General features: G+C 36.6%; 1 protein-coding gene across 4 annotated transcripts in view; it reads left to right on the top strand.

Annotated features, from left to right (window-relative positions):
• The window catches only part of ARHGAP5 (Rho GTPase activating protein 5), a 99,033-nt gene that overhangs the window by 64,092 nt on the left and 8,090 nt on the right, over positions 1–26,851 (top strand). For all 4 annotated transcript variants that reach the window (XM_066277683.1, XM_066277682.1, XM_066277681.1 and 1 more), the window contains exons 4-5: positions 21,012–21,089; positions 24,126–24,257. In XM_066277683.1, the coding sequence (XP_066133780.1) occupies positions 21,012–21,089; positions 24,126–24,257 (210 nt within the window). The remainder of the gene's footprint in view (positions 1–21,011; positions 21,090–24,125; positions 24,258–26,851) is intronic.

A 26,851-nucleotide genomic window follows, 5' to 3' on the forward strand; every position in this document is an offset into this window, starting at 1 on the left:
ATAGTTTTTCAATTTCAGGCTTTATTGTCAGTGTACCTCCTGCTGATCATCTTATTTTGCTTTTCCAACTTGTAGCTTCTACTCTGATGTGAGTCAGGAAAGCACAAGGCAGAGTTAGCTTAAATTGTGCTTTTGGTTAAGTTAAATGGAATCTGGAAAAACAGGAAATGTTTCTTGTATAAATGAAATAATGTATTTTAGTGCAAGGCCTTTGTGTTGGCTATTTATTGACCTTTTTTTTCCATTTTTCTCAGTTATGATTAGGTGATCAGATGACCAGGGTCCAGAGAGGTGAGGAATTTTTTCATCTCTGTTGGCAAATTTTATATTTGCATGTAAATGTAGTTAATCTGGAGTAGCCCCCCACACTATTATAAATGAATTATAAAGAAATAGAGATTATTTCTAAAGCTTAGAGGTTATATTTCTGATAAGACTGAGTTCAGATAAATGGGAATGAGGTTGTTTAAATATAGGTCTAAAGATTATGTGTTGCTCCAGCACACCAATGATGATGAAATAATTGAGGGGAGGTGGATGAATGAATCTTTGTTTTATTGTTAAGGTGTAAATATAATTTTTAAAACAAAGCCTTTTAATTTAAACTTTATCATTTCTTCTTGATGTTTTGAAGAACTTTTGATATTTCTGAATTCGTTTTTATGTTCACTCCTTTGCATACCTCCTCAACCCCTACCATGTTTTTCACTTGGCAAACATCAACTTTGCTTAAACTATCTCTCTGCATACTCTGTGGTTGGACCAGAAAGTGGATCGTGGTTATAGAAAAACATAAACCATGCATTTCACTTTATATATATGACCACAAATCTGAAGTAATTGTCCCATAATTCCCTAGTCAATTTGTTCTTTTATTTTCATAAAGGATCATTTCTTTTTTTAAATAAGCATTTCTTATTTTATTAAACTTTGAAAAGTTTTAACCTTCAGAAATGTTGCAAGAATAGTATGATTAAACATCCCTATACCTTTCACCTAGATTCACCACTTATTTGCTTTTTGCCACATTTCAACTGTTTCTTGTTTTTGTTTTTTTGCTCAACTGTTTGAGTAAGTTATGGATACTATGACACTTTACTCCTAAATCTTTTAGTTTATATGTCCCCCAAACAAGGACACATTTCCCCCATGTAACCTCAATATAAATACCACTTTCAAGAAATTCAACTTTGATAAAATCATATTATTTGATAGCACGTCTATATTCAAATTCCCTCCACTGTCCCAGTAATGTCTGTTTAAAGCTTTTCCTTCTTTCAATTCAGGATCTAGTCAAGATCATGAGTTATATTTCTTGTTAGCTCTCTTTAATTTTTCTTTAATTTAAAATAACTTTTTAACCTTTGTGTGTGTTTTTAATATGTCTTTTGAAAATTTTAAGCTTTTTTATCCTGAACATTCCTTAATTTTAATTGTCAATTCCTAGTAAGACTCCAGTTAAACATTTTTGTCTGGAATACTACATAGGGCTAATATCTCCTTAATACATCACAGGATGCATTTGGAGACAAATGATGTCATTTCCTAAAGGACTTTTTATATTGCTTTTGAAATTCTGGGCTTTTAATAACCTTAACAGTGTCATAAAGGTATGTGCTTAAAGTTGGTATCATTGACATCTCAATTTAATGATTTGGTTGACCTTGTTCATTCTTCATCTGTAAAAAGGAAATTATATATTAGCCCTTAAAGCATTTCTTTAGATAGTTGTAGTATGCCTGTGTCTAGCAGAAATTCTGTAAGGTTTTCTGGTATATTAATAGTATTTTTATGACGTCTAGCTTTTGAAATACACAGCTCACAAAAGTTTGGGAATATTTTATCGCTTCATATTCATTTTGAAATATCCCCTAATTTTTGTGAACAGTTTATGTTTTTATCTGTTAGCAAGAACATTCATGCCTTTTTTAAGTACCTGGTCATTGAGTCTTAGCTAATGCTTAAAAAAATTTTTTTTTTTTTTTTTTTACACAGCCTTTAGACCAGGGGTGCGGCCCCCTGAGGCCATTTATCTGGCCCCCGCCGCACTTCTGGAAGGGGCACCTCTTTCATTCGTGGTCAGTGAGAGGAGCATAGTTCCCATTGAAATACTGGTCAGTTTGTTGATTTAAATTTACTTGTTCTTTATTTTAAATATTGTATTTGTTCCCGTTTTGTTTTTTTACTTTAAAATAAGATATATGCAGTGTGCATAAGGATTTGTTCATAGTTTTTTTATAGTTGGGCCCTCCAATGGTCTGAGGGACAGTGAACTGGCCCCTGTGTAAAAAGTTTGGGGACCCCTGCTTTAGACCATAATCTCTGTGAGAGTGTAGGCACTCCTCCTCCTAAATAGTGTATAATTAAATTTTTATTTAATACATGTTTTAAAAAGGAATTCCAGTTTTTTGTAAGAACCTTCCTGTTCTTGTGATATTAGTGATATATTAATGTGTAAATCTTTATATTCCAAACTAAAATTAATGTTTTTTTCTACTAATCTAAGAATGCATGATCATTGATTGCTAAAATTGAGAAAATGGAGGTATTTGTGCTACAGTAAGACTTTTCAGATTTTATTTTTTGTAGCAACTAATCTGGTTTGTGCTGAGTCACTAAATCAAAATATAACAATACAGAATTTTGTATTGTGATAATAATGGATGATGAAAGTGATGTACAAGGTATGAGATTCTCTGTGGTTATGACAAGGAAACAAAAGCTGTTCTTGGGTGAAGGCTATCTTAAATGCTTTGATTTTTAAGTGAAATAGAAACATTTTTACCATATTTCCCCATGTATAAGACGCACCTTAGTTTTGGGGCTTGAAATTTGAAGGGAAAAAGTGTTACATAAAGTTATTGAACTCATTTTATTCATCATAAAATTCATACAACTCCCCATCCACGCGAAAAAGCAAGTAAAAAAAAAATCTACAACCACTGTATAGGATGCACCCAGTTTTTAGACCCCAAATTTGGGGGGGGGGAATGTGTGTCTTAATACATGGGGAAATATGGGTCATTGCCATTTTTGTGGTTGTCAACCAGATGATGTATGCCAGAAAATGAATGTTGTTCAAGTCTGAAGAAACACTCTGCCTTGACTCTTCTTGTCTCAGTTGAAATAATTACTTTGTTAATATAATAATCACCTTTTATTACATGTTTACTATTTATACAGTAAACTTTCAGTATGCAATAAAATAAGTAGTAAATAGAATAAACTAATATTCCTAGCTTGCTCAGTTTATGTCCTTTAGGAAGTCACTTCATTTTTCTAAGCTTGTTTTCTTATCTTTAACTAAGGCCTCTTGCCAGTTGTTTTGAAGATGGAATGAAGACTTGGCATGTAATATTTACTTTATGAACTTCTAATCATTATGTGTGAAGGAAGTGAAAAAAGAAAGATTGGAAAAGCTATTGTTGCTTTTTCTTAAATATTAAATATTTAGTAGCTGGAAAATAGTGACGTATTAATTCTGTAAATTTAAATTGTAATAATATACATACCCCCCCCACCAAGTGGTATTTTAAAATACTGGGTTTTTAAAAAAAATTTATTGGAGTGACACTGGTTAACAAAATTATAAAGGTTTCAGGTGCACAATTCTACAGCATATCTCTGCACATCGATATGTTGTAGAATTGTGTTTAAAAGTCAAGTCTTTGTCTAACACTATTTATCCCCCCTATACTCTCCTCCACTACTCTTCCCCTCTGTAGTCTAACCACACTTTAGTTTGCATCCGTGAGTTCTTTCTCTCTTTTTTTATCCTTTTTTGCATCCTCTTCACTCAGCTCCCCCTGATATGCAGCTGTCAGCCTGCTCTCTATTTTGCTTATTAGTTCATTTTGTTCATTAGATTCCACATGCATGTGAAATTACAAGGTACTTGTCTTTTTCTGACTGGCTTATTTTCTTAGCTTATCTCCAGGATTATCCATGCTCTTGCAAAAGGTGTGGGGTTTCCATTTTTATAGCTGCATAGTATTCTATTGTGTAAATGTACCACAGTGAGAGAGAGACAGACAGACAGGAAGGGAGAGAGATGAGAAGCATCAACTTGTTGTGGCACTTTAGTTCATTAATTGTTTTCTCATGTGTGCCTTGACAAGGGGTGGGGGATCCAGCTGAGCCAATGACCCCTTGCTCAAACCAGCGACCTTAGGCTTAAGCTAGCAACCATGGGGTCATGTCTATGATCTCATGCTCGAGACAGATGAGCCCGCATTTAAGCCTGTGACCTCAAGGTTTTGAGCCTGGGTCCTCAGTATCCCAGGCCGCCATTCTGTTCACTGGACCACAGCCGGTCAGTCTGTACCACAGTTTTTTTAGCCACTCATCAACTGATAGGCACTTGGGTGGCTTCCAAATCTTGGCTATTGTAAATAACACTGCAAGGAATGTAGGAGTGCATATACCCTTTCGAATTAGTTTTTTTTGTTTGTTTGTTTTTGGTTTTGGTTTTGGTTTCTTCAGATAAATTCCCAGAAGTGGAATCACTGGGTTGATTTTTAATTTTAATTTTTATTTAATTTTTTAGGTGAGAGGAGGGGAGATAGTGAGTGAGGCAGACTGCTGCATGCACTCAGACCAGGATCCACTCGACAACCCCATCAGGCCAGTGCTCAAGTACAGAGCTATTTTTAGTACTTGAGGCAGATGCTCTCCAACACAGCTATTCTCAGTGCCCGGGGCCACACTCAAACCAGTCAAGCCACTGGGTGCAGGAAAAGAAGAGGGAGGGGGACAAGAAGCCGATGGTTACTTCTCCTGTGAGCCCTGACCCCTGACTGGGAGTCAATCCAGGACATCCATATGCCTGGCTGATGCTCTACCCATTGAGCCACTGGCCAGGGCTGATTTTTTTTTTTTTTTTAAGTAACTCCAGAGTGTAAAATGCACACAGACTAGAAGTAAAGAGGAAAACAATATTTCATGCCAAATGAAAATAAAATATTGTTTTTGATTGAGAAAAAAGAATAGTGCCTTTAGCCATGTTATTTCTGTAGTGGCTTTGTGCCTAAAGCATTACTTACCAGTTCTAAAAGATTTGCTCTCCAATGGTGTTACTTTATCCTTAGAAGCTTGATCTGTAGATACAGCTATCTATATATCTAGCTTTAGAGCAATTTTAGGTTTACTACAAAATTGAGAGGGAGGTACAGAGATTTCCCATATATTCCTTGCCCTCATTTATGAAACCCCTGCCTCATTTCTGTTACTTTCATCATTCATTAGAATGGTACATTTTTTACCAAAGATGAACTTGACCAATCATACCAAGTCCATAGTGTACATTAGGTTGTACATTCTGTGGGTTTGGACAAATGTAAAATGACATATATCATCATTATAATAACATACAGTATTTTCATTGCCCTAAAAATCCTTAGTGTTTTTTGCCTATTCTTTCCTCTCCTTCCCTCAGCCCTGACAACCAACCGCTGATTTTTTTTCTTCATAGTTTTGCCTTTTCCACAGTACCCTGTAGTTGGAATCATAGTACATGTAGCCTTTTCAGATTGGCTTTTTAAATTTAGTAATATGCATTTAAGTTTCCTCCATGTCTTTCCAGAGCATTTTTTCATTATTTGCCCTCTGTGTATCTTGAAAAGGGTATGTGTTAAGGTCTTTTACCCATTTTGTAATAGAGTTGTTCTCATGTAACTGCGTTTTAAGAGTTCTTTATATAATTTGGGTAACTCCATCAGATGTGTTTTGTAAATATTTTTAATTTGTGGCTTACCTTCTAATTATCTTGATATTGTCTTTCACAGAGCAGTTTTTAATTTTAATGAAGTCCAGCTTATAATATTTTTCCACAATATTTTTACAAAAAAAACACAAAATACAATATTGTATCTTTGGTGTTGTATCTAAAAAGTTATCACCATACTCAAGGTCATCTAGGTTTTCAACTGTGTTACCTTCTACAAAATTTCTTAGTTTTGCATTTTTACATTTAAGTTCATGATCTATTTCGAGTTCATTTTTTCAAGGGTTTAAAGTCTATGTCTAGTTTCACTTAACTTGTGCATGTGAATGCTGAGTGTTTGTAGCACCAGTCATTGAAAAGACTAGTTCTGTTGTATTTATTGCCTTTGCTTCCTTTTCAGAGATCACTTGACTATTAATGGGTGTCTGTTTCTGAGTTCTCTGTTCTGTTCCATTGATCTGTTTGCCTATGCTTTCCCCAGCACTATATAGTCTTGATTACTGTAGATTTATAGTAAGTCCTTAAGTCAGGTAGTGTCAACTTCCAACTTTGTTCTCTGTTAGCTTTACGTCTTGACCTTTCTGTATAACTTTAGAGTCAATTTTTTGACATCCATAAAATGCCTTTTGGGAATTGGAAATGCATTGAATCTATAGGTAGTAGGGAAGATCTGGCATCTTGACAATAATTGTGTTTTCTTATCCATGAACATGGAATGTCTTCATTTATTTAATTTTTTAAATTTTATCAGTTTTCTTATAAATATTTTATGTATAAGTTAGATTTATATTAGAGTATTTCATTTTGGAGTATGTTAATGTAACTGAAACTGTGTGATTTTGTTAACCAGTGTCACCCAGCAAATTCTACTTGTTCATTAGTATGTAAAGAAAGCATTTGATTTTTGTGTATTAACCTTGTGTCCTGTATCTTGCTATAATTACTACTTTCAGGAATGTTTTTGCCTATTGATATTCTACATAGATGATCATGTCATATGTAAAAATGATAGTATTCTTCTCCATCTAGATACCCTTGATTTCCTTTTCTTGCCTTATTGTTTTAACGCGGGCATAAAGTGTGATGTTGAAAAGTGTGGTGACTGGGGATATCCTTGCCTTGTACCTGATCTTAGTAGGAAAGCTTTGAGTTTCTCACTGTTATGATGTTAGCTGTAAGGTTTTTTGTAGATAGTCTTTATTAAATTAAAGAAGTTATCCCATATTCTTGTTTGCTGACAGTTTTTATCATGAATGAGTTTTAGATTTTGTTAAAATGTTTCTGATACGATATTGTGGTGGTTCATTACTTTTTAGTCTAATGATGTGATTAATTACATTAGTTGATTACCAAATCAATTCATCTCATCTGAGATGAATCTTACTTGGTTGTAGTGTAGAATTCTTTTTTATATTTCTTTGATTCAATTTGTTTATACCTTGTTAAGCATTTTTGCATCTATGTTCATGAGCGACATTGATCTGTAATTTTTCTGTTATGTGGGACATAAGTTTTTGTGTTTTTTTTAGCATGCGAAAAATCTCAGCCTGAGATTTCTGAACATCCTTCATTGTTTTAAGACTTTAGCGGGCTTACTGAACTATATATAAACTATGTTATATGCAGGATAGTATATTGTCTTATATTACACATGCATATTCTAATGTAAAACACACATTAGGCATTTTATTAATAAACATTATATCTGTTTCAAGTCAAAACATCTCCATAAAGATCTTCATATATCTTTTGCATCAACCAGGTATACCTTTACTCAATTTCAACAAGTTAGAGCCATCTCATTTAGTGTTGATTTCATTCATGCATATATTTTTTTTTATATTTGATTTTGGGTTTAAGTCATCACATCTATGAGAATGACTCTCAGATTTTTTTTAATCTCCAGTGTTATATTCCTGACTGCCTGCTGAATATTTGGATGTGATATCTTGGGCTTATGATTAAAATTCAGTTCATCTTCCCCTAAGCCACTTACTTTTTTATATTTTTTTCTCTTATAATGTCAATGTCTTTCTCCCAGTTATGGAAGCAGAGGTATTTCATTAATGTGACTTTTACTCATTGTGCCCACATACCAGTAATTAATAAGTTTTGCCCTTTCTTTGCAATATCTCTTCCTTCCATCTGCTTTTCAGTCATTACCATGTTATGATATGTCATACCACATTTCTCCTGTTGCTGCTTGTGATCCAGTTGTTTTCCTACCCCAGTTGTCTCCTACTTAAAAGTATTCAGTGCTTAGGGGGAAAAAACAGATCTAAATTTCATAGCCTAGAAATTAATGCTTCTTAAATTTAAATTATTTTGGTTGCAAGAAGTCAAGTGGAAAAATACATATACTTAGTTGGAATGAAGGATATCTTATGAAACCAAGAGCATCTAATCCCTGTGGACTAAAACCCAGGTAGTGTTGTCATCTGTTCCCACCTCCCTCTTCCTCTTCTTCTTCTTCTTTCTCTCCCTCCCTCCCTCCCTCCCTCCTCCCCTCATCTTGTCTTTTCACAAAGCCTAGATTTTTATGTCTTAGTTTTAACTGCATTCTGAGCTTAACCAAATGTCTTTGACTCCCAATTCCAAAATTCCAGAGAGAATCTGATGAGTGTACCATGGTCACAGCTTAGTTCACCAGTTGCCAAACAAATACCAAATTATTTAATTTTTTGATAACTGATTAATGTGGAACATGTTTTAGTGGTTTTAAATGCATATGACATTGTATAGTTTTCTTGAAATATTTTGTCCTTTTTTAAGTGAGAAAGACAGACAGGAAGGGAAAGAGATGAGAAACATCCATTTGTGGTACTTTAGTTGTTCATTGATTGCTTCTCATCTGTGCCTTGATCAGGCAGCTCCAGCTGAGCCAGTGACTTCTTGCTCAAGCTGGTTGATTGAGCCCATGCTCAAGCCCCATGAGCCTGCCCTCAAGCTGGCAACCTTGGGATTTCAAACCTCGTCCCAAGTCAACACTCTCCTACTGCACCACCACCTGGTCTGACTTGAAATATTTTGTCTTATTGTTACCATTTACCTATATACCTCCTTCAGTTGGTGGGAGTGTAAAGTAGTACAACCATTATGGAAGAAAGTATGGTGGTTCCTCAAAAAATTAAGAATAGAACTACCATATGACCCAGCAATTCCTCTACTGGGTATATACCCCCAAAACTCAAAAACATTGGTACATAAAGACACATGCAGCCCCATGTTCATTGCAGCATTGTCCACAGTGGCCAAGACATGAAAACAACCAAAAAGCCCTTCAATAAGTGATTGGATAAAGAAAATGTGGTACATATATACTATGGAATACTACTCAGCCATAAGAAATGATGGCATCGGATCATTTACAACATGGTTAGACTATGATAACATTATACTGAGTGAAATAAGAAAATCAGAAAAAACTAAGAACTGTATGATTCCATACATAGGTAGCACACAAAATTGAGACTCATGGACATGGACAAGAGTGTGGTGGTTACCAGGGGGAGGAAAAAGGAGGAGAGGGAGGCGGTGGGGGGAGGGGGAAGCATAGAGAAAACTAAATAAAAGGTGACGGAAGACAATTTGACTTTGGATGATAGGTATACAGCATAATCAAATGTCAGAATAATCTGGAGATATTTTCTCTGAATCTAGGTACCAATGTCACCCCATTAAAATTAATTGTTTATATAAAATTTAAAAAAATTATATCAAGCAGTAAGAGTACACATCTAATTTTGTAGCAACTAGCCTAAATAAGCTTGTATTAATACCAGTGCTTGAAATCTTTTTCCTACATGTGTTTTTACCTTTTTGTTGAGATAAAAGTCACATAATACCAATTTTAGGTGTACAGTTTAGTGGCATTTAGTACATTCACAGTGTTGTAATTACCACCTCTTTAGTTCCAACCTATTTCATCACTCTAAAGGAAATCATGTACCCATTAACCGGTCACTCACTCCTCATTCATTATTCCCACAGCCTCTGGCAGCCACCAGTTTGTTTTCTTTGTCTATAGATTTTCCTATTCTGGTTGTTTTATGTTAACTGAAATCAAACATGACTTTTCTGTCTGGCTCTTTCATTATGTGTAATGTTTAATCAGCACTTCTTTTTTGTGCCTGAGTAATATTCCACTTTTTTGATATATCACATTTTGTTTATTCATCCACTGATATATCTTTGGTTTATATACACTTTTTGGATGGCTATTGTGATATAAATAGTTCTTCTATGTAGAGTACCTGCTATGAGTTCTTTAAGTTACATGCCTAGAAGTATGTTTAGCTTCTTGAGGAAGAGGCTGTACCATTTTACATTCCTACCAGTAATGTATGAGAATTCTTATTTCTCCGCATTCTCACTTATTTTCCGTTAGTTTCTTATAGTCATCATTAGTGAATGTAGATTGAAATACCTCATTGTGGTTTTGGTTTGCATTTCTCTAATGATTAATGAAACTGGACATCTTTTTGTGTGCTTGCTGGCCGTTTGTATATCTTTGGAGAAATGTCTTTTCAAGCCCTTTGCCAATTTTTATATTGGATTGTTTGGTTTTGAGAGTTAATTATATATTCTGGGTACTACACCCTTATCAATTTTACGATTTGAAAATGTTTTTTCCTAATTTATAGTTTTATCTTTTTGTGATAATGTCCTTTGATGAACTAAAGTTTTAAATTTTGATGGAATTCAATTTATTTTTATTTTCCTCATGTATTGGTGGCTTATCTAAGAATCCATTGCCAAATTCAAGGTCATGAAAATTTTACATCTATGCTTCCCTCTGTGTTTGGTAGTGTTAGCGCTTACATTTAGTTAAAGTTATCAGCGATTAGGGAAAATTGTACTTTATTCCTTTACACTTTAGGTTTCATTTATTTCTTTTTCTTGCCTAATTATTCTAACTAGAACTTCATTATAATGTTTATTTAGAAGTGGCAAAAGCAAGCATCCTTTCCTTATAATTCTCACTTCTGTTTTTCTCCTTTATATTTTACTTATATTCACTTTAATTTTTATCATCTCCCTAGTTCTCCTAGCTTTGAGTTTAGTCTGCTCTTCTTTTTCTGTTTTTTTAATGTTAATCTAACCTTAAAGTTGAAATTATCTTCTTTTTTAAGTATACATTTACAGCAACAGATTTCCTTCTGCTTTTGTTAGGTTTTGGAATGTTATATTTTCTTATTTATCTCAAAGTATTTTCTAATTTTACTTGTAGTTTCTCCTTTGATCTATTGACTCTTTTAGAGTATGCTTTTTTTAAAAGAGTATGTTGTTTAATTTCCATGTATTTGTGAATTTTCTTTTTGTTACCTGTTTCTAGTTTCATTCTTTCGTGGTCAAAGAACATTTGTATTGTTCCAATACCTTTAAATTTATGTAAACTTGTTTTATGATGTAATATCTAATCTGTTCTAGAGAATGTTCCATGTGCATTTGAGAGACATGTATCATGTATATTGTGTTGTTGAGTGGGAGTGTTATGCTTATTTGGTTTAGTTTGTTTATAGTATTGTTAAATATTTTGTTTTCTTGATCTTCTGTCTAGTTTTATCATTATAGAAAGTAGAGTATTAAGGTCTCTTAACTTTTTTTTTTTCACAAAGACAGAGCGTCAGAGAGAGGGATACATAGGGACAGACAGACAGGAATGGAGAGAGATGAGAAGCATCAGTCATTAGTTTTTCATTGCGACACCTTAGTTCAGCGGTTGTTCATTGATTGCTTTCTCATATGTGCCTTGACCGTGGGGCTACAGCAGACCGAGTAACCCCTTGCTCGAGCCAGTGACCTTGGGGCCAAGCTGGTGAGCTTTGCTCAAACCAGATGAGCCTGCGCTCAAGTTGGTGACTTCGGGGTCTCGAACCTGGGTCCTCTGCATCCCAGTCCAATGCTCTATCCATTGTGCCACTAAGGTCTCTAACTTTTATTGTTGAACTATTTCTTCCCTCAAATTCTGTCAAATTTTGCTTAGTATATTTTGGGACCCACCCTGTTATCAAAGTATTCAATATCTGCTCACAAAAATTAGGGAATATTTCAAAATGAATATGAAGCTATAAAATATCCCCTAATTTTTGTGAGCTGCGTATAATGTCCTTTAGTGTCTCTTACAACAATTTTTGTTGTAGAGCCTATTTTTTCTGAAATTAGGGAAGCCACCTAGCCATTTGGTGACTGTTTGGATGGGGTGTTTTCCTATCCTTTTATGTTCAGTGTATCATTGGATCATAGTCAGTGTCTTGTAGTCTTATAAACTTTATATAGTTTCTTTGTTTTAATCCATTTATTTTTGAAGTAATTTCTGAGAACTTAATTTCTACCATTTTCCAGTTTGTTTTATTTGTTAAGCCTTTTGTTTCTTAATTCCTGTATTATTGGTTTCTTTTGTAGGGGTGATATTTTTTCTATAATGCATCCCTTTTGCTTATTTTCTGTTTTTCTGTATACTTTTAAATTATTTTCTTAGTCATTATCCTGGGGATTACAATTAACATCTTAATTTTATAGAAGTCAGATTTTAATTAAAAACAACTTTGCTTCAGTAGTATATAAAATTTCTCCTTTACAGCTGCCTCCTACCCATTTGTAATGCTATTCTCACAAATTACATTTCCGTACATGTATGCCCATAACATAGATTTATAATTGTTATTTTATATATTTATTTTAAGTCATATAAAAACAACAGATGTTATATATCAAAAAATTCAGTACTACTGGCTTATATACTTAACTAGGTAACTAGTTTTACCTTTGTTATTTATTTTTTTGTATGGCTTCAGTTTACTCTCTGATGCACTTTGATCACACAGCCTGGAGGACCTCTATTAACATTTCTTATAGGTCATGTCTACTAGTGATGCACTACCTCAACTCTTGTTTATCTAAGAATGTCTTAATTTTTTCTTCATTTTTAAATGATAATTTTGCTAGGTACATAATTCTTGGTTGATAGTTTCCTTCTCACCTCCTTTTTTTTTTTTTCCCTGAAGAGAAATAGGCTGTTAATTTTATTGTGGATTCCCAGTATGTGATGAGTAACTTCTCTTGTTTTTTCAGTGTAGCTCTCGTTAAATTCATCCTGATTGCAGTTGGTTGAACTTCTTGGATGTTTGAGATGTTTTTCAGATGTTATTTCTTAAAATATTCTTTCCCTCCTTTTATCTGGGAAAGTCTTTGTGCACATATTGGTATGCCTGATGGTATCCCAGAAGTCTCTTAGGCACTGTTTATTTTTCTTCATAATTTTCTCTTTCTGCTCCCAAACTGGATAATCACAATTAACCAATTTTTAAGTTCACTGATTGTTTCCTGCTTAAATCTGCTGTTAAAGTTCTGTAGTGAATTTTTTATTTTAGCTATTATACTTCAGTTTCAGAATTTTTTAGTTCTTTTTATACTCTCTGTGTTTATTGATACTTGTTCAGTCATCATTCTCCTGGTTTCCTTTAGTTCTTTGTCCATGCTTTTCTTTACTTCCTTGTGTGCTTCTCTCCCCGCCCCGCCCCCCCCCCCCCCCCCCTGAGAGAGGCAGGGAGAGAGAAATAGGAATTAAGCTGCTCCTGTGTGTGTACTGACTCTGACTAGGGAATCGAACCAGTAACCTCTGTGCTCTGGACCAGTGCTTCAGCCAGCCAACTAGGGCTTATATTGATAGAGACAGAGAAAGGAAGGGAAAGAGGGGAGAGGAAGCATTCATTTGTTGTTCTACTCTCTCGTGCATTCATTAATTGCTTCTTGCCTGTGTCCTGACCAGGGATCATGCCCACAACCTTGTTACTTCAGGATGACCCTCATAACTGACTGAATTAACTGTCCAGGGCTTCCTTGTGCATTTTTAAAACAGTTGATTTAAAGTATTTGTCAAGTAAGTGCAATAGCTGATTTCATCCTGAACAGTTACTGTTAATTTTTTTGTCTTTGAATATACCATCCAGTTTTTTGTATTTTTCTGAAGCTGGAAATGGGGAGAGACAGTCAGACAGACTCCCTCATGTGCTTGACCGGGATCCACCCAGCACGCCCACCAGGGGGCGACGCTCTGCCCACCAGGGGGCGATGCTCTGCCCCCCCCCCCCCCCGGGGCGTCGCTCTGTTGAGACCAGAGCCACTCTAGCGCCTGGGGCAGAGGCCAAGGAGCCATCCCCAGCGCCCAGGCCATCTTTGCTCCAATGGAGCCTCGGCTGCAGGAGGGGAAGAGAGAGACAGAGAGGAAGGAGAGGGCGATAGGTGGAGAAGCAGATGGGTGCTTCTCCTGTGTGCCCTGGCCGGAAATCGAACCCGGGACCTCTGCACGCCAGGCCGACGCTCTACCACTGAGCCAACCGGCCAGGGCCATACCATCCAGTTTTGTTTCTTTTTATGTCATTTGGTTTTTTTGTGTGTGTTGAAAATAAGGTTTTGCATATTATAATATGGCATCTCTGAAAATCAGATTATCCCCCATTACCAGGATTTGCTGTTGTTATTTATTGGCTGTCTTTCCTTTTTCTGTTTTCTAAACTATATTTGTAAAGTCTATATTATTTGAATGTGGCCACTGAAGTCTGTATTTAATAGCTTAATGGTTAGCTAGTGGTTTTTCAGTTCCTAGAGATGCCTGGAAACAGTGGAATGAAATTCCAGGTCTTTGCAGATAGGTTCTGGGGCACTCTTTCAACACTTAACCAAGCCATTTATAACTGCCTAAGCCTTCACGTTAAGCTTGGACAAAGCCTGTGGCCAGCTAGAGGTGAAAGTTTAGAATCTTGCCAGGCATTTTCTGAATATGCATCAAGCCCTGGGCGCATGCATTATGGGTTTCTTAATATCCTAGTATGTGCAGGAGCTTTTGAAAGCCTTCTTCACCCCACTATTTCTTTTCCCAACATTTTTTCTCCTAGGCTTTTCAGTTTTATCTGTTGCTTGTCTGACTATTGCTCCTTTTCCACATTGCTACTGTAGCCAGTATTTGTGCCTTTAAATGCCTGAAAGAAGCTACCCCAGCCCTGGGAACACTTCAAGTGGAGTCAAATATAGGCAACCTCTTATGCCAATTTTTCCAGGAGCAGCCAAACAGGTCAAAATCCACAGCAGCAATTTTTTTACAGTAAGATTGTTCCCTGTGACACTTTCAACCTGCACCTAGAGTTGCCAGTCTGGGGAGGTGAAGGAATGGTAGGTGGGCAATTTAAAGCTGCTTTCTTCACCAAGCCTTGTTCTGGGGGTTGTGATTTTTTTTAGCAAGATTCCAGAGTTCTGCAAAAGTTGGTTCTGACACTTTGGCAGCTAATTTGTAGCTTTGTGGAAGAACCAAACCAAGAAATTCCCATTTTCATTTCTTTTACTGATGCCATTCTCCATGGACATACTTCATTTATGGTTTATCTACACATCTTAATCTTCACCCTTTGTAATTTATTTTATGACTTACACTTATAACCTGAAGGTATATAGAAAGAAACGGTGAAACCCTTGTATTCTATATGTTAGCAACTTAAAAAAAACTCGAGCATTTTAGAACCTTAGTTATCAAGACTTCTGTGTGGTACAATGGTTATTTACCTAATAAAAGAAAAAAACAGTGATGATTTAGTTAAAAGGTATTTTAAATTTCTAAATGTTTATACTTAATTTTGGAAATTTGGAATAGATTTCTAATGCCTTTATTGTTTATAGGCCCTCAATAGAATCTTTGGGATTTAAGGAATTTAAGTCTAAATAAAACATGGCTAATTCACAATTAAGTTATTGTTTTTATTTTTATTTTATTCACATTATTCAGTTGTTAGTGAATGGAAGGCAAGATTTTTGGCATGGATGATTAGGTACCATATAATTTTTCCTTAGCAAATAATACTAAAGACATAATATGTCAGGATTTCTCAGCCTCAGCACTATAGGTATCTTGGGCTATTTAATTCTTAATTAGAGCCCTGGCCGGTTGGCTCCGGTAGAGTGTCGGCCTAGCGTGCGGAGGACCCAGGTTCGATTCCCGGCCAGGGCACACAGGAGAAGCGCCCATTTGCTTCTCCACCCCTCCGCCGCGCTTTCCTCTCTGTCTCTCTCTTCCCCTCCCGCAGCCAAGGCTCCATTGGAGCAAAAGATGGCCCGGGCGCTGGGGATGGCTCTGTGGCCTCTGCCTCAGGCGCTAGAGTGGCTCTGGTCGCAACATGGCGACGCCCAGGATGGGCAGAGCATCGCCCCTGGTGGGCGTGCCGGGTGGATCCCGGTCAGGAGCATGCGGGAGTCTGTCTGGCTGTCTCTCCCTGTTTCCAGCTTCAGAAAAAAAAAAAAATGAAAAAAAAAATAATAATTCTTAATTAGAGGGGAAGTCTGTGATCTCATCTAAGTGCATTGCATTTGGTGATCATGTTTTTTTCAACACCTTTAATTTGGAAGAGTTCCTGAACCTCTTTTTCCTTTCTTGCCTTTGAGACTATCATCATATTTTTAGCTGATATCTTTGGTCTTCATTGATGTTTTGTTTCTTTTTTTATCTACCATTTCTCTGTGTTTATTGGTTGACATTTTTCTGTATGAATGAACTTTTCTTTTTACTTTAATTTGCATTTGTCTGATGTTTCATTATTACTAGGAATTACATATTTTTGTTACAAATACCACCGAAGTGATGTTCTGTTTTTAGAAGTGCATCATATTTGTTGAGGTAGGATGTCATTTTATTTTAATGCAGGTAATAATAGTTTTGATCATTTGGTCATGTCTGCCAAATTTCTTCACCAAAGTTAAAACTTTGGATTTAATAACTTATTGTTTATTTATATTGATATGGGCTCATGTATTATTATTATTATTATTATTAGTGTCAATGAGCTATAATCCACTAGTGTCCTTTTAAGACCTGTTCCCATAATTTTTTAAGCACTTTTGTACTATCTGGCACAAAGTGTACCAGGCTTGCCTTACACTTTTCCTCATCCAGCCTTGGAATCAGTGTTTTCTCCAAAGAGTTCTGGCTTATTTTGGTATTTGGAAATCATTATTGGGGTTGCTTCAGGACCCTCTCAGCAGACAAAGCTAGGAAATACACAGGGTGGGGCAAAAGTAGGTTTGCAGCTATGAGTAGTAGTACATAAGACAGTTTATCGTTGTATTATTCTTTATTGTATTACTTTCTATATGAACAACTGTAAACCTACTTTTGCCCCACCTTGTAGTATATATATTTGCATATATATACTTATATTATACCATTATATATATATTAAAAACCATGAATTTATGCTGATACCTCCAATTTCAACACCACTAAAATACATTTTAGTTCTAGTTTCACTTTTGTTATTATTAACTCTCTTCTCCAGCAGTGAGAAACCTTGTTCCCTTTTATCATCAGCATACTCATTTTCTCAACTCTAGGATACACAAAATGTATAATGCAGGGGTCAGGAACCTTTTTGGCCGGGAGAGCCACGAACGCCACATATTTTAAAATGTAATTCCGTGAGAGTCGTACAACTCCCGTGTACGTTACACATCATCCAATATAAAATTTGGTGTTGTCCCGGAGGACAGCTGTGATTGGCTACAGCCACCCACAACCATGAACATGAGCGGTAGGAAATGAATGGAATGTAATACATGAGAATGTTTTATATTTTTAACATTATTTTTTTAATTAAAGATTTGTCTGTGAGCCAGATGCAGCCATCAAAAGACCCACATCTGGCTTGTGAGCCATAGGTTCCTGACCCCTGGTATAATGTATCACTCTAGATTGGGAACCTACTAACCTAGAGTTCAGTTATTTGCTCGTGGTTCTTTTCAAAGGGCCAGTTACATAGAGTGAAGTGCACCAAATTTAATGGTAGAACTAATGAGTTAATCAGTTTAATCTACACACCTGTCAAGATATAGAACATTTTAAACACCCTTTATATCTCTTCCCAACTAATCTTACAACTGCCAGAGATAACATCTCTTTTCTGATTCTCCCCCCACACACACACTTTTGTTATAGGTAAGTATTGCATGGTTTAGAACTTCATTTTAATGGAAAAATACTAAATTCTTTTGTGTTCAGTTTTTTTCATTTATCAGAAATTCATTCATGTTGACTATGTCAGTTAAACTTTATAACTTAAAAAATATAACTTTAGTCCATGATACTTTTGTCAGTGGATTTTTGCTCTTTATGTCCATGGATTTCTGAATATTTACTTTTCCCTCCAGTATGTTTTATTCCCTTTCCATGGCCTTATTTTTTTGTAAAGAATAATTATAGTCAGGTGAAAAATTAGAAGGAATTACTACATCATACCTTGAAAAGGCCCTGACATTGGTCCAGGACTACCTTTTTTACAAAATTCTTTTCCAGGTTTTTATTTTCCCCACTGTTGTCAGAAAAAGTATAATGCCTTATAAAATTGAGTCTCTTTCAGAAGTGGTTTGAGGAATTTCCCATTGGTATAGACAATGGCACAAATATTAGATCTTTGTTTCAAATATGTTTATAATTGCTTATTGAAGTATTTTGTGATGGCTACTTTAAAATCCTCATCTGATCATTTCACAACTGATCTTTGTATTATTGACTGAAAATTGTCTTTTCTCATTCAATTTGAGGTTTTCTTGGTTCTTGGTATGATGAATGATTTTAGTTTTATTATTATTGTATCCTAAACATTAAGGATATTATGTTAAAAATATTTGGATCAGCCCTTGCCAGGTAGCTTGGTTGGTTTTAGAACATCATACTGAAGTTCAGAGGTTGTCAATTTGGTTCCCAATCAGAGCACGTACAGGAACAGCTTGATGTTCCTGTCTCTCTCTTTTACTCCCTTCCTCTCTCACTAAAATTAGTAAGTAAAAATTTAAAAAATTAATAAATAAAGGTATTTGGGTCATATTTATTTATTTTTTTATTTAATAATTTTATTTTTTAATGGGGCGACATCAATAAATCAGGGTACATATATTCAAAGATAACATGTCCAGGTTATCTTGTCGTTCAATTATGTTGCATACCCATCACCCAAAGTCAGATTGTCCTCTGTCACCTTCTATCTAGTTTTCTTTGTGCCCCTCCCCCTTTCCCCCGTAACCACCACACTCTTATCAATGTCTCTTAGTCTCACTTTTATGTCCCACCTACGAATGGAATAATGCAATTTCTGTTTTTTTCTGATTTACTTATTTCACTTTGTATAATGTTATCAAGATCCCACCATTTTGCTGTAAATGATCCAATATCATCATTTCTTATGGCTGAGTAGTATTCCATAGTGTATATGTGCCACATCTTCTTTATCCAGTCGTCTATTGACGGGCTTTTTGGTTGTTTCCATGTCCTGGCCACTGTGAACAATGCTGCAATGAACATGGGGTTGCATATGTCTTTACGTATCAATGTTTCTGAGTTTTGGGGGTATATACCCAGTAGAGGGATTGCTGGGTCATAAGGTAGTTCTATTTTCAGTTTTTTGAGGAACCACCATACTTTCTTCCATAATGGTTGTACTACTTTACATTCCTACCAACAGTGTATGAGGGTTCCTTTTTCTCCACAGCCTCTCCAACATTTGCTATTACCTGTCTTGTTGATAATAGCTAATCGAACAGGTGTGAGGTGGTATCTCATTGCAGTTTTGATTTGCATTTCTCTAATAACTATAGAAGATGAGCATCTTTTCATATATCTGTTGGCCATTTGTATTTCTTCCTAGGAGAAGTGTCTGTTCATGTCCTCTTTATTTGGGTCATATTTAAATCTTCTATTTTAGCTGTCCTCTTCTGACAGTGCACCATCAGGGAAAGAAGGCTGCCTTATTACTACAAGGTGGGGGTCAAAGTCTAGGCTTTTAACTTGGTCTCTGCTGACACTACCACAGTAGGAAGGAGAGAGCCCCTTACCTTGGGGGATGGATGGAAGTTTAGGCCCTCTCCTTAGTTCCTGCTGGCACTGCAGGGATATGATGGGCATTTTAGTTACTGCTGGGCACTGGTGGAATCCTAGTCTCCTTACTTGGTCACCCCTGATATGTGTTAGAAGTGGTGGGTTCCATGGCATTTGACTGGTGTAGGGTGATCATAATTTTTTTTTAACAGTTTGTTTTGATTGCTAGGCTGTATCTTTTCTAATTCTTTCCCTAGAGGGAACAGGCTTTTTTGTTGCTTTTGTTATCGATTTTCTCTGTGTTGTTTTGTTTTTATTTTTTGCCTGTGCTCATTGGTATTTCTGGGTTGCAGGCCTCTCTAGTGCCAGGTCCAGGATATATAAGATGTAAAAGAAAACCTAGAGCCTGACTGGTGGTGGTACAGTGGATAGAGCCATTGACCTGGGATGCTGAAGACCCAGGTTTGAAACCCCAAGGTCGCTGGCTTGATCATGGGATGGTAAACATGATCTCATGGTCTCTGGCTTGGCTGGAGTTCCCTGGTCAAGGCACATATGAGAAGCAATCAATGAACAACTAAAGTGCCACAAGTATGAATTGATGCTTCTCATCTCTCTCCCTTCTTGTCTGTCTCTGTCTCTCTCTCTCTCTCTAAAAAAAGAAAAAGAAGAAAACTCTCACTGTCATATTGTTTCTCAAGATCCAGGTCACTAGCCAATGAATCTTCTATTTTCCACCATTCAGAGCCTTTTGATGTTTGGTTTTTTATATGTTGCTTTCAGGAATTTAGTTGTGTTTAGTGGAAGAAATGTATTCTCAATTACATGGTAACTGGATGTCCTAAATGGTTTAAAATAAAAAAGTCTTTTAAGAACTTACTTAAAATGAAATGCTCAAAAGAACTTAATTCTTTAAAATATTCTACCATGGCCCTGGCCAGTTGGCTCAGCGGTAGAGCATCAGCCTGGTATATGAAGTCCCAGGTTCAGTGCTTGGCCAAGGCACACAGGAGAAGCACCCACCTGCTTCTCCACCCTTCCCCCTCTCTTTTAGCTCTCTCTTTCTCTCCCTCCCTCCCTCCCTCCCTCCCTCCCTCCCTCCCTCCCTCCCTCCTGCAACCAGGGCTCCATTGGAGCAAAGTTGGCCCTGGAAACTGAGAATGGCTCCATGGCCCCCACCTCAGGTGCTAGAATGGCTCTGGTTGCAACAGAGCAATGGCCCAGATGGGGGCAGAGCATCACCCCCTAGCGGGCATGCCGAGTAGATCCTGGTCGGGCGCATGCGGGAGTCTGTTTCTCTCCCTCCCTTCTCATTTCAGAAAAGTACAAAACAAAAAAACAGCAAAAAAAAATGAAAAAATAAAATATTCTACCACAGTATTTTTGTAAGTCCCTAGATATACATTTAAGGTTATGTATGTCTCTCTATTCTTTTAGGATTATGTACTGAAGGACTCTACCGTGTTAGTGGGAACAAAACTGATCAAGACAATATTCAAAAGCAGTTTGATCAAGGTAAGGTGATAATTATATAAAATAATTATTTCCCTTAATTCAAATTTCATGTTGGGAAGATTTTCATATGAAAACCTTCTTAGAATATGAATGTTGAGGAGAAAGTTTTTTAAGTAAGGTTAAACATATTTAATAGAAAAGATACTGCAGTCAAGAAACAGGAGAGTTATAAAACTGTTATCAGGATTGGAAAAGTAGCAAATTGACTTATGACACATTGGCATATTTGTATTATCACAGATAGTACTTGAAGTAAAAACAGAGCTGAATTCCTTACACACATTAAAGAAAATTGTTTATGAGATCAAAGATTTAAATGTTTAAAATGAAAACCATAAGTACTAGGGAGAAAAATGAGTGAAATTTTTTTAGTCTTGGAGTAGGGAAAGGCCTCAGCTCAACCTTGAAAAGTATGAACAAGATGATAAACTGGACTACCTAAAAATGTAAAATTCTGTATGAAACAGTGGATTAAACATAAAATCAGAAGAAAAATTATAAACTTGGGGGAAGGTATGGAATATTTACTGTAGATTAAGGAATTTACATCAGATGAAAGCAGCCAACATATAATATATATGAAAATATGTACTGCCTCTTATCAGTTATAAAAAAATGAAAATTAAAACAAAAAGATTGTATTTGTTTAGTTTATTGTCAGACTGAAGAAGATTGTTGGTAGGGTGTATGCAACTGTATTTTGTATACTGTTGGTTGTGAATGCCCTTTGAGTCTCTATTAAAATTCAGGTAGCTTTACTAGAGAAATACAGCTTGTAAATATTTGTTACAGAAATCTTTGTGTAAGCATAGCAAGGTATACTTACAAGGGCGTCATTCTTTGCAGTCTTTTTGTAATATATATTTTTTTAAAAGGAAGGGCGACTGACTACCCATGCATTTATAAATAGAATACTAGAAAACCATAAAAATAATTTAGATTTATGAGTGTTGAAATGGTAAAATGTCAGTTATTAAGTGGTATATGTTTGCCTTACTTTGAAGGAGTATTGCGTATAGGATGTTATTTCATTTAAAAAAAAGTACTTTGTTAGAAAAACTAATCTTTATAATGTGAAATTGGTACAGTTTTACTTCTGGTAATAAAGGAATGGTGGTAGTCAATGCCAAGGCCTCTTGCATTAGATTTCCTGGTTTTGTTTTCTGGTTCTGCCACCTAATTAGTGTCCTAGGGAAGATAATCTTTCTATATCTCAACTTTTTCATATCAGGATGGAGTAGTAAGAGTAACTATGAGAAATAATGAGATAATGCATATGAAGAGTTTGCTATACTAGGCACCATATTAAGTGTTCATTGGGTAGCTGATATTACAAGGAATGTAGCCTTAAGGAAATAAACAATAGTACATAAAAAACATTTATCATAGTGTCTTTATGTTTTTAAGTGAAATATATCTAAATGTTTAGTAATAGAATATTATATAAATTGTTAAATCTGGAGAATATTGTGTAGGCATTAAAATTATTTATGTAGGGCAAAATGTTAATGATTGCTGATTCTTCCTTAAGGATGTGTGTGAGTTCTTAGTACTATTCTTGCAAATTTTCTTCAAGTTTGAAATTACAATTAAAATAAAATATGTTATCCAGACCCCAAAAAGGTTTTGAAAAGTTGCTTGTGAAATTTTTTATTTTTATTTTTTACAGAGACAGAGAGAGAGAGTCAGAGAGAGGGACAGACAGACAGAAAGACAGGAAGGGAGAGAGATGAGAAGGATCAATCATCAGTTTTTTGTTGCAACACCTTAATTGTTCATTGATTGCTATCTCATATGTGCCTTGACTGTGGGCCTTCAGCAGACCGAGTAACCCCTTGCTTGAGCCAGCAACCTTGGGTCCAAGCTGGTGAGCTTTGCTCAAACCAGATGAGCCTGCGCTCAAGCTGGCGACCTCAGAGTCTCAAACCTGGGTCCTCCGCATCCCTGTCTGATGCTCTATCCTCTGCGCCACCGCCTGGTCTACTTGTGAAATTTTAATAACCTTGGATAATGCCTTAAAAATGAAGTCCATTATAAAATATGTATCTGATTTGTTTTTGTATTGTTTTGTTTTCATGTGTTTTAATGATCAGAAAGGGGCTGAAAGAGAACATCCTAAAGTATAAACTGATTGTCTCTGGATGATGGAGTAATATTTTTTATTTTTGTGGTCTATATTTCTACATCTCTTATTATAAGTAGTTGGGGTTTTTTTTAAGCTTTTTTTTTTATTCGTTTTTGTAGAGGAGAGGGAGAGAGAGAGAGGAGAGACAGAGAGAGAGAAGGGGGGGAGGAGCTGGAAGCATCAACTCCCATATGTGCCTTGACCAGGCAAGCCGAGGGTTTCGAACCAGCGACCTCAGCATTTCCAGGTCAACACTTTATCCACTGCGCCACCACAGGCCAGTAGTTATTTTTTAAGTCAGAACTTCACTGTTTAAACTTTTATGTAAAAAAAAATTTAAGTATAACCTGAAAGGTGTAAATTTGATTTTATATGTATAATTCCTATCTTTGTTTCCTTATGACCTCTTTTAAATAGCTTATGTAAACAAGATATTTTAAAAGAAAATATTAATAAAAAGCTAATGTTCTTCAATATACTAATAAGCTTAACAGCATTTTCTATTGTAACAAAAACACAAAAAGACCTTGGCCTGGCCTGTGGTGGCACAGTGGATAAAATGTCAACCTGGAACGCTGAGGTCACTGGTTTAAAAAGCCTGGTCAAGGCACATACAGGAAACAACTACTATGAGTTGATGCTTCCCGTTTCTACCCCCTCTTCCTCTCTCCCCTCTCTCTCAAAGTCAGTTTTTAAAAAAAAGCTTTCTTAGTTTTCTCTTCCTTTATCTCTATAGTTTATCTATAACAACAAATTGTGGGGGAGATATGGATCACCCTGTAAAGAAAGGTGGCTGATGAGAATAGTTAAATATCTTTGGATCCATAAGTGTTTATCTAGCATAATTCAATAATAACTTAAAATTTTATTATATAAATTAGAAATTAATATTTGATTTTTTTGTCTTGTAGATCATAATATCAGTCTGTTATCAATGGAAGTAACAGTAAATGCTGTAGCTGGAGCTCTTAAAGCTTTCTTTGCAGATCTGCCAGATCCTTTAATTCCATATTCTCTTCATCCAGAGCTATTGGAAGCAGCAAGTAAGTATAAGCCTCTTTTATTTTTTTAAAATTTATTTTGTATTTTTCTAAAGTTAGAAGAGGGGAAGCAGAGAGACAGACTCCCATATGTGCCTGACAGGGATCCACCCAGCATGCCCACCAGGGGCGGTGCTCCGCCCATCTGGGGCGTCGCTCCTTTGCAACCAGAACTATTCTAGCACCTGAGGCGGAGGCCATCCTCACCGCCTGGGCCGCTTTGCTCCAGTGAAGCCTTGGCTTCGGAAGAGGAAGAGAGAGATAGAGAAGAAGGAGAGGGGGAAGGGTGGAGAAGCAGATGGTCGCTTCTCCTGTGTGCCCTAGCCAGGAATTGAACCAGGACTTCCACACACGGGGCAGATGTTCTACCACTGAGCCAGCTGGCCAGGGCCTCTTTTTTTTTTTTTTTTCCCCGAGGGGGATGATGGGTTTTGTATATTGATTGCTATGTGTTAACATCAGCCACACACTAGAATGCATAGCTAATAAAATTCAGCTTACTAGCACTTTTTTTAAAGGTATTTTTCTTTATAACATCAAGATATATAGATATACCAGTAAGAATCCCTGGGGTTGGCCCCCACAAATATTTAGTTTCCAAGGTGACTTGGTGCTCCTAGATGTTTGAGAGTTTTGTTTTTCATTAAAACTCAAAGACATTGTAAGAAAATTAAGTAAACTTTTCAAATGAATGTATGTATAATCTTTTTCAGTAAAACAACCTGTATATGGTCTTGAAACATGTATATTTAAAACTTTTTAAAGTCAAATTAACTTTGGCCTCATGTCTAAAGTTCTTTTTTGAAAAGTAAGGCAGAAAAAATGGGTACTTATTCATTATTCATGTTTTGGTATTACTCATTCTGATGTTTGCATTAAATAAATACTCATTTGTTACCTGGAAAAATGACATAGAAGATCTATTTAAGTATTGGTTAACTTAGTGCTTAATCCCACATTGTGTTCTCAGTGGCTAAAATGAGTATTTCTAAGTATTTCTCTTTATTTCCTTTTGATTACTAACCCTCAGAACACTTTACTGTCAGACTACTTTCTTATAATTTTTATTATGTTAAAGTTCATAATTTTCTTTTCATTAAAAACCTCCCTAGCGTGCGGAGGACCCGGGTTCGATTCCCGGCCAGGGCACATGGGAGAAGCGCCCATTTGCTTCTCCACCCCTCCGCCGCGCCTTCCTCTCTGTCTCTCTCTTCCCCTCCCGCAGCCAAGGCTCCATTGGAGCAAAGATGGCCCGGGCGCTGGGGATGGCTCTGTGGCCTCTGCCCCAGGCGCTAGAGTGTCTCTGGTCGCAACATGGCGACACCCAGGAGGGTCGCAACATGGCGACGCCCAGGATGGGCAGAGCATCGCCCCCTGGTGGGCAGAGCATTGCCCCTGGTGGGCGTGCCGGGTGGATCCCGGTCGGGCGCATGCGGGAGTCTGTCTGACTGTCTCTCCCTGCTTCCAGCTTCAGAAAAAAAAAATGCAAAAAAAAAAAAAACCTCAATAAGGCCCTGGCCCGTTGGCTCAGTGGTAGAGCGTCAGCCTGGTGTGCAGAGGTCCGGGTTGGATTCCCGGCCAGGGCACACAGGAGAAGCACCCATCTGCTTCTCCACCCCTCCCCCTCTCCTTCCTCTCTGTCTCTCTCTTCCCCTTCTGCAGCCGAGGCTCCATTGGAGCAAAGATGGCCCGGGCGCTGGGGATGGCTTCTTGGCCACTGGCCCCGGCGCTGGAGTGGCTCTGGTCACAACAGAGCGACGCCCCGGAGGGGCAGAGCATCGCCCCCTGGTGGGCAGAGCGTGGCCCCTGGTGGGCAGAGCGTCGCCCCCTGGTGGGCAGAGCGTTGCCCCCTGGTGGGCGTGCCGGGTGGATCCTGGTCGGGCGCATGCGGGAGTCTGTCTGACTGTCTCTCCCCGTTTCCAGCTTCAGAAAAATACAAAAAAAAAAAAAAAAAACCTCAATAAAAAAACACAGTATATTGTCACAAGGTATAGTTGCCTTATACAGGCTTTCATATGTAAACTGAGAAAATGGTTCAATTGATACCTTGGATTTTCTTAAACAATAGCTTCAGAATTTTCCTACTTAGAAATTTTTGAGGACTGATTTAGAAGTAATCTGTGGCAAATCAGATATTAACAAACTATGGCCTACAGGACAAATTTAACCTGCCATCAGTTTTTGGTAAGTATTTGCAAGCTAAGAATGGTTATTACATTTTTAAAAAGTTGAATAAGATTAAAAGAAAAAGAGTTTTGGTGATCCAATAAAATTATATAAAATTCCCATTTCAAAACTTATTTTAACACAACCACACTCATTTGTTACATATTATCTGTGTCTACTTTTGTGCTATAACTGCAGGATTGAGTCATTGACCCCACAAAACCTAAAGTATTTATATACCATGAATATTAAGAGCCTATCAGCTTTATAAGTATTTGAGTCTAAATTAATATCTAATTATATAAATTGCTTGAGTAAATTGCTAATATGCTATTTCCCGTTTTACTATATCTGAGTCACTTTTTTTTTCAGCGATTAGTTTACTTACAAAAGGGTTTTTGTAATAGATAGTAATGTATATTTAGCAGGTT

This window comes from Saccopteryx bilineata, chromosome 4 (assembly GCF_036850765.1).
Source record: "Saccopteryx bilineata isolate mSacBil1 chromosome 4, mSacBil1_pri_phased_curated, whole genome shotgun sequence".
Taxonomy (NCBI): Eukaryota; Metazoa; Chordata; class Mammalia; order Chiroptera; family Emballonuridae; genus Saccopteryx; species Saccopteryx bilineata.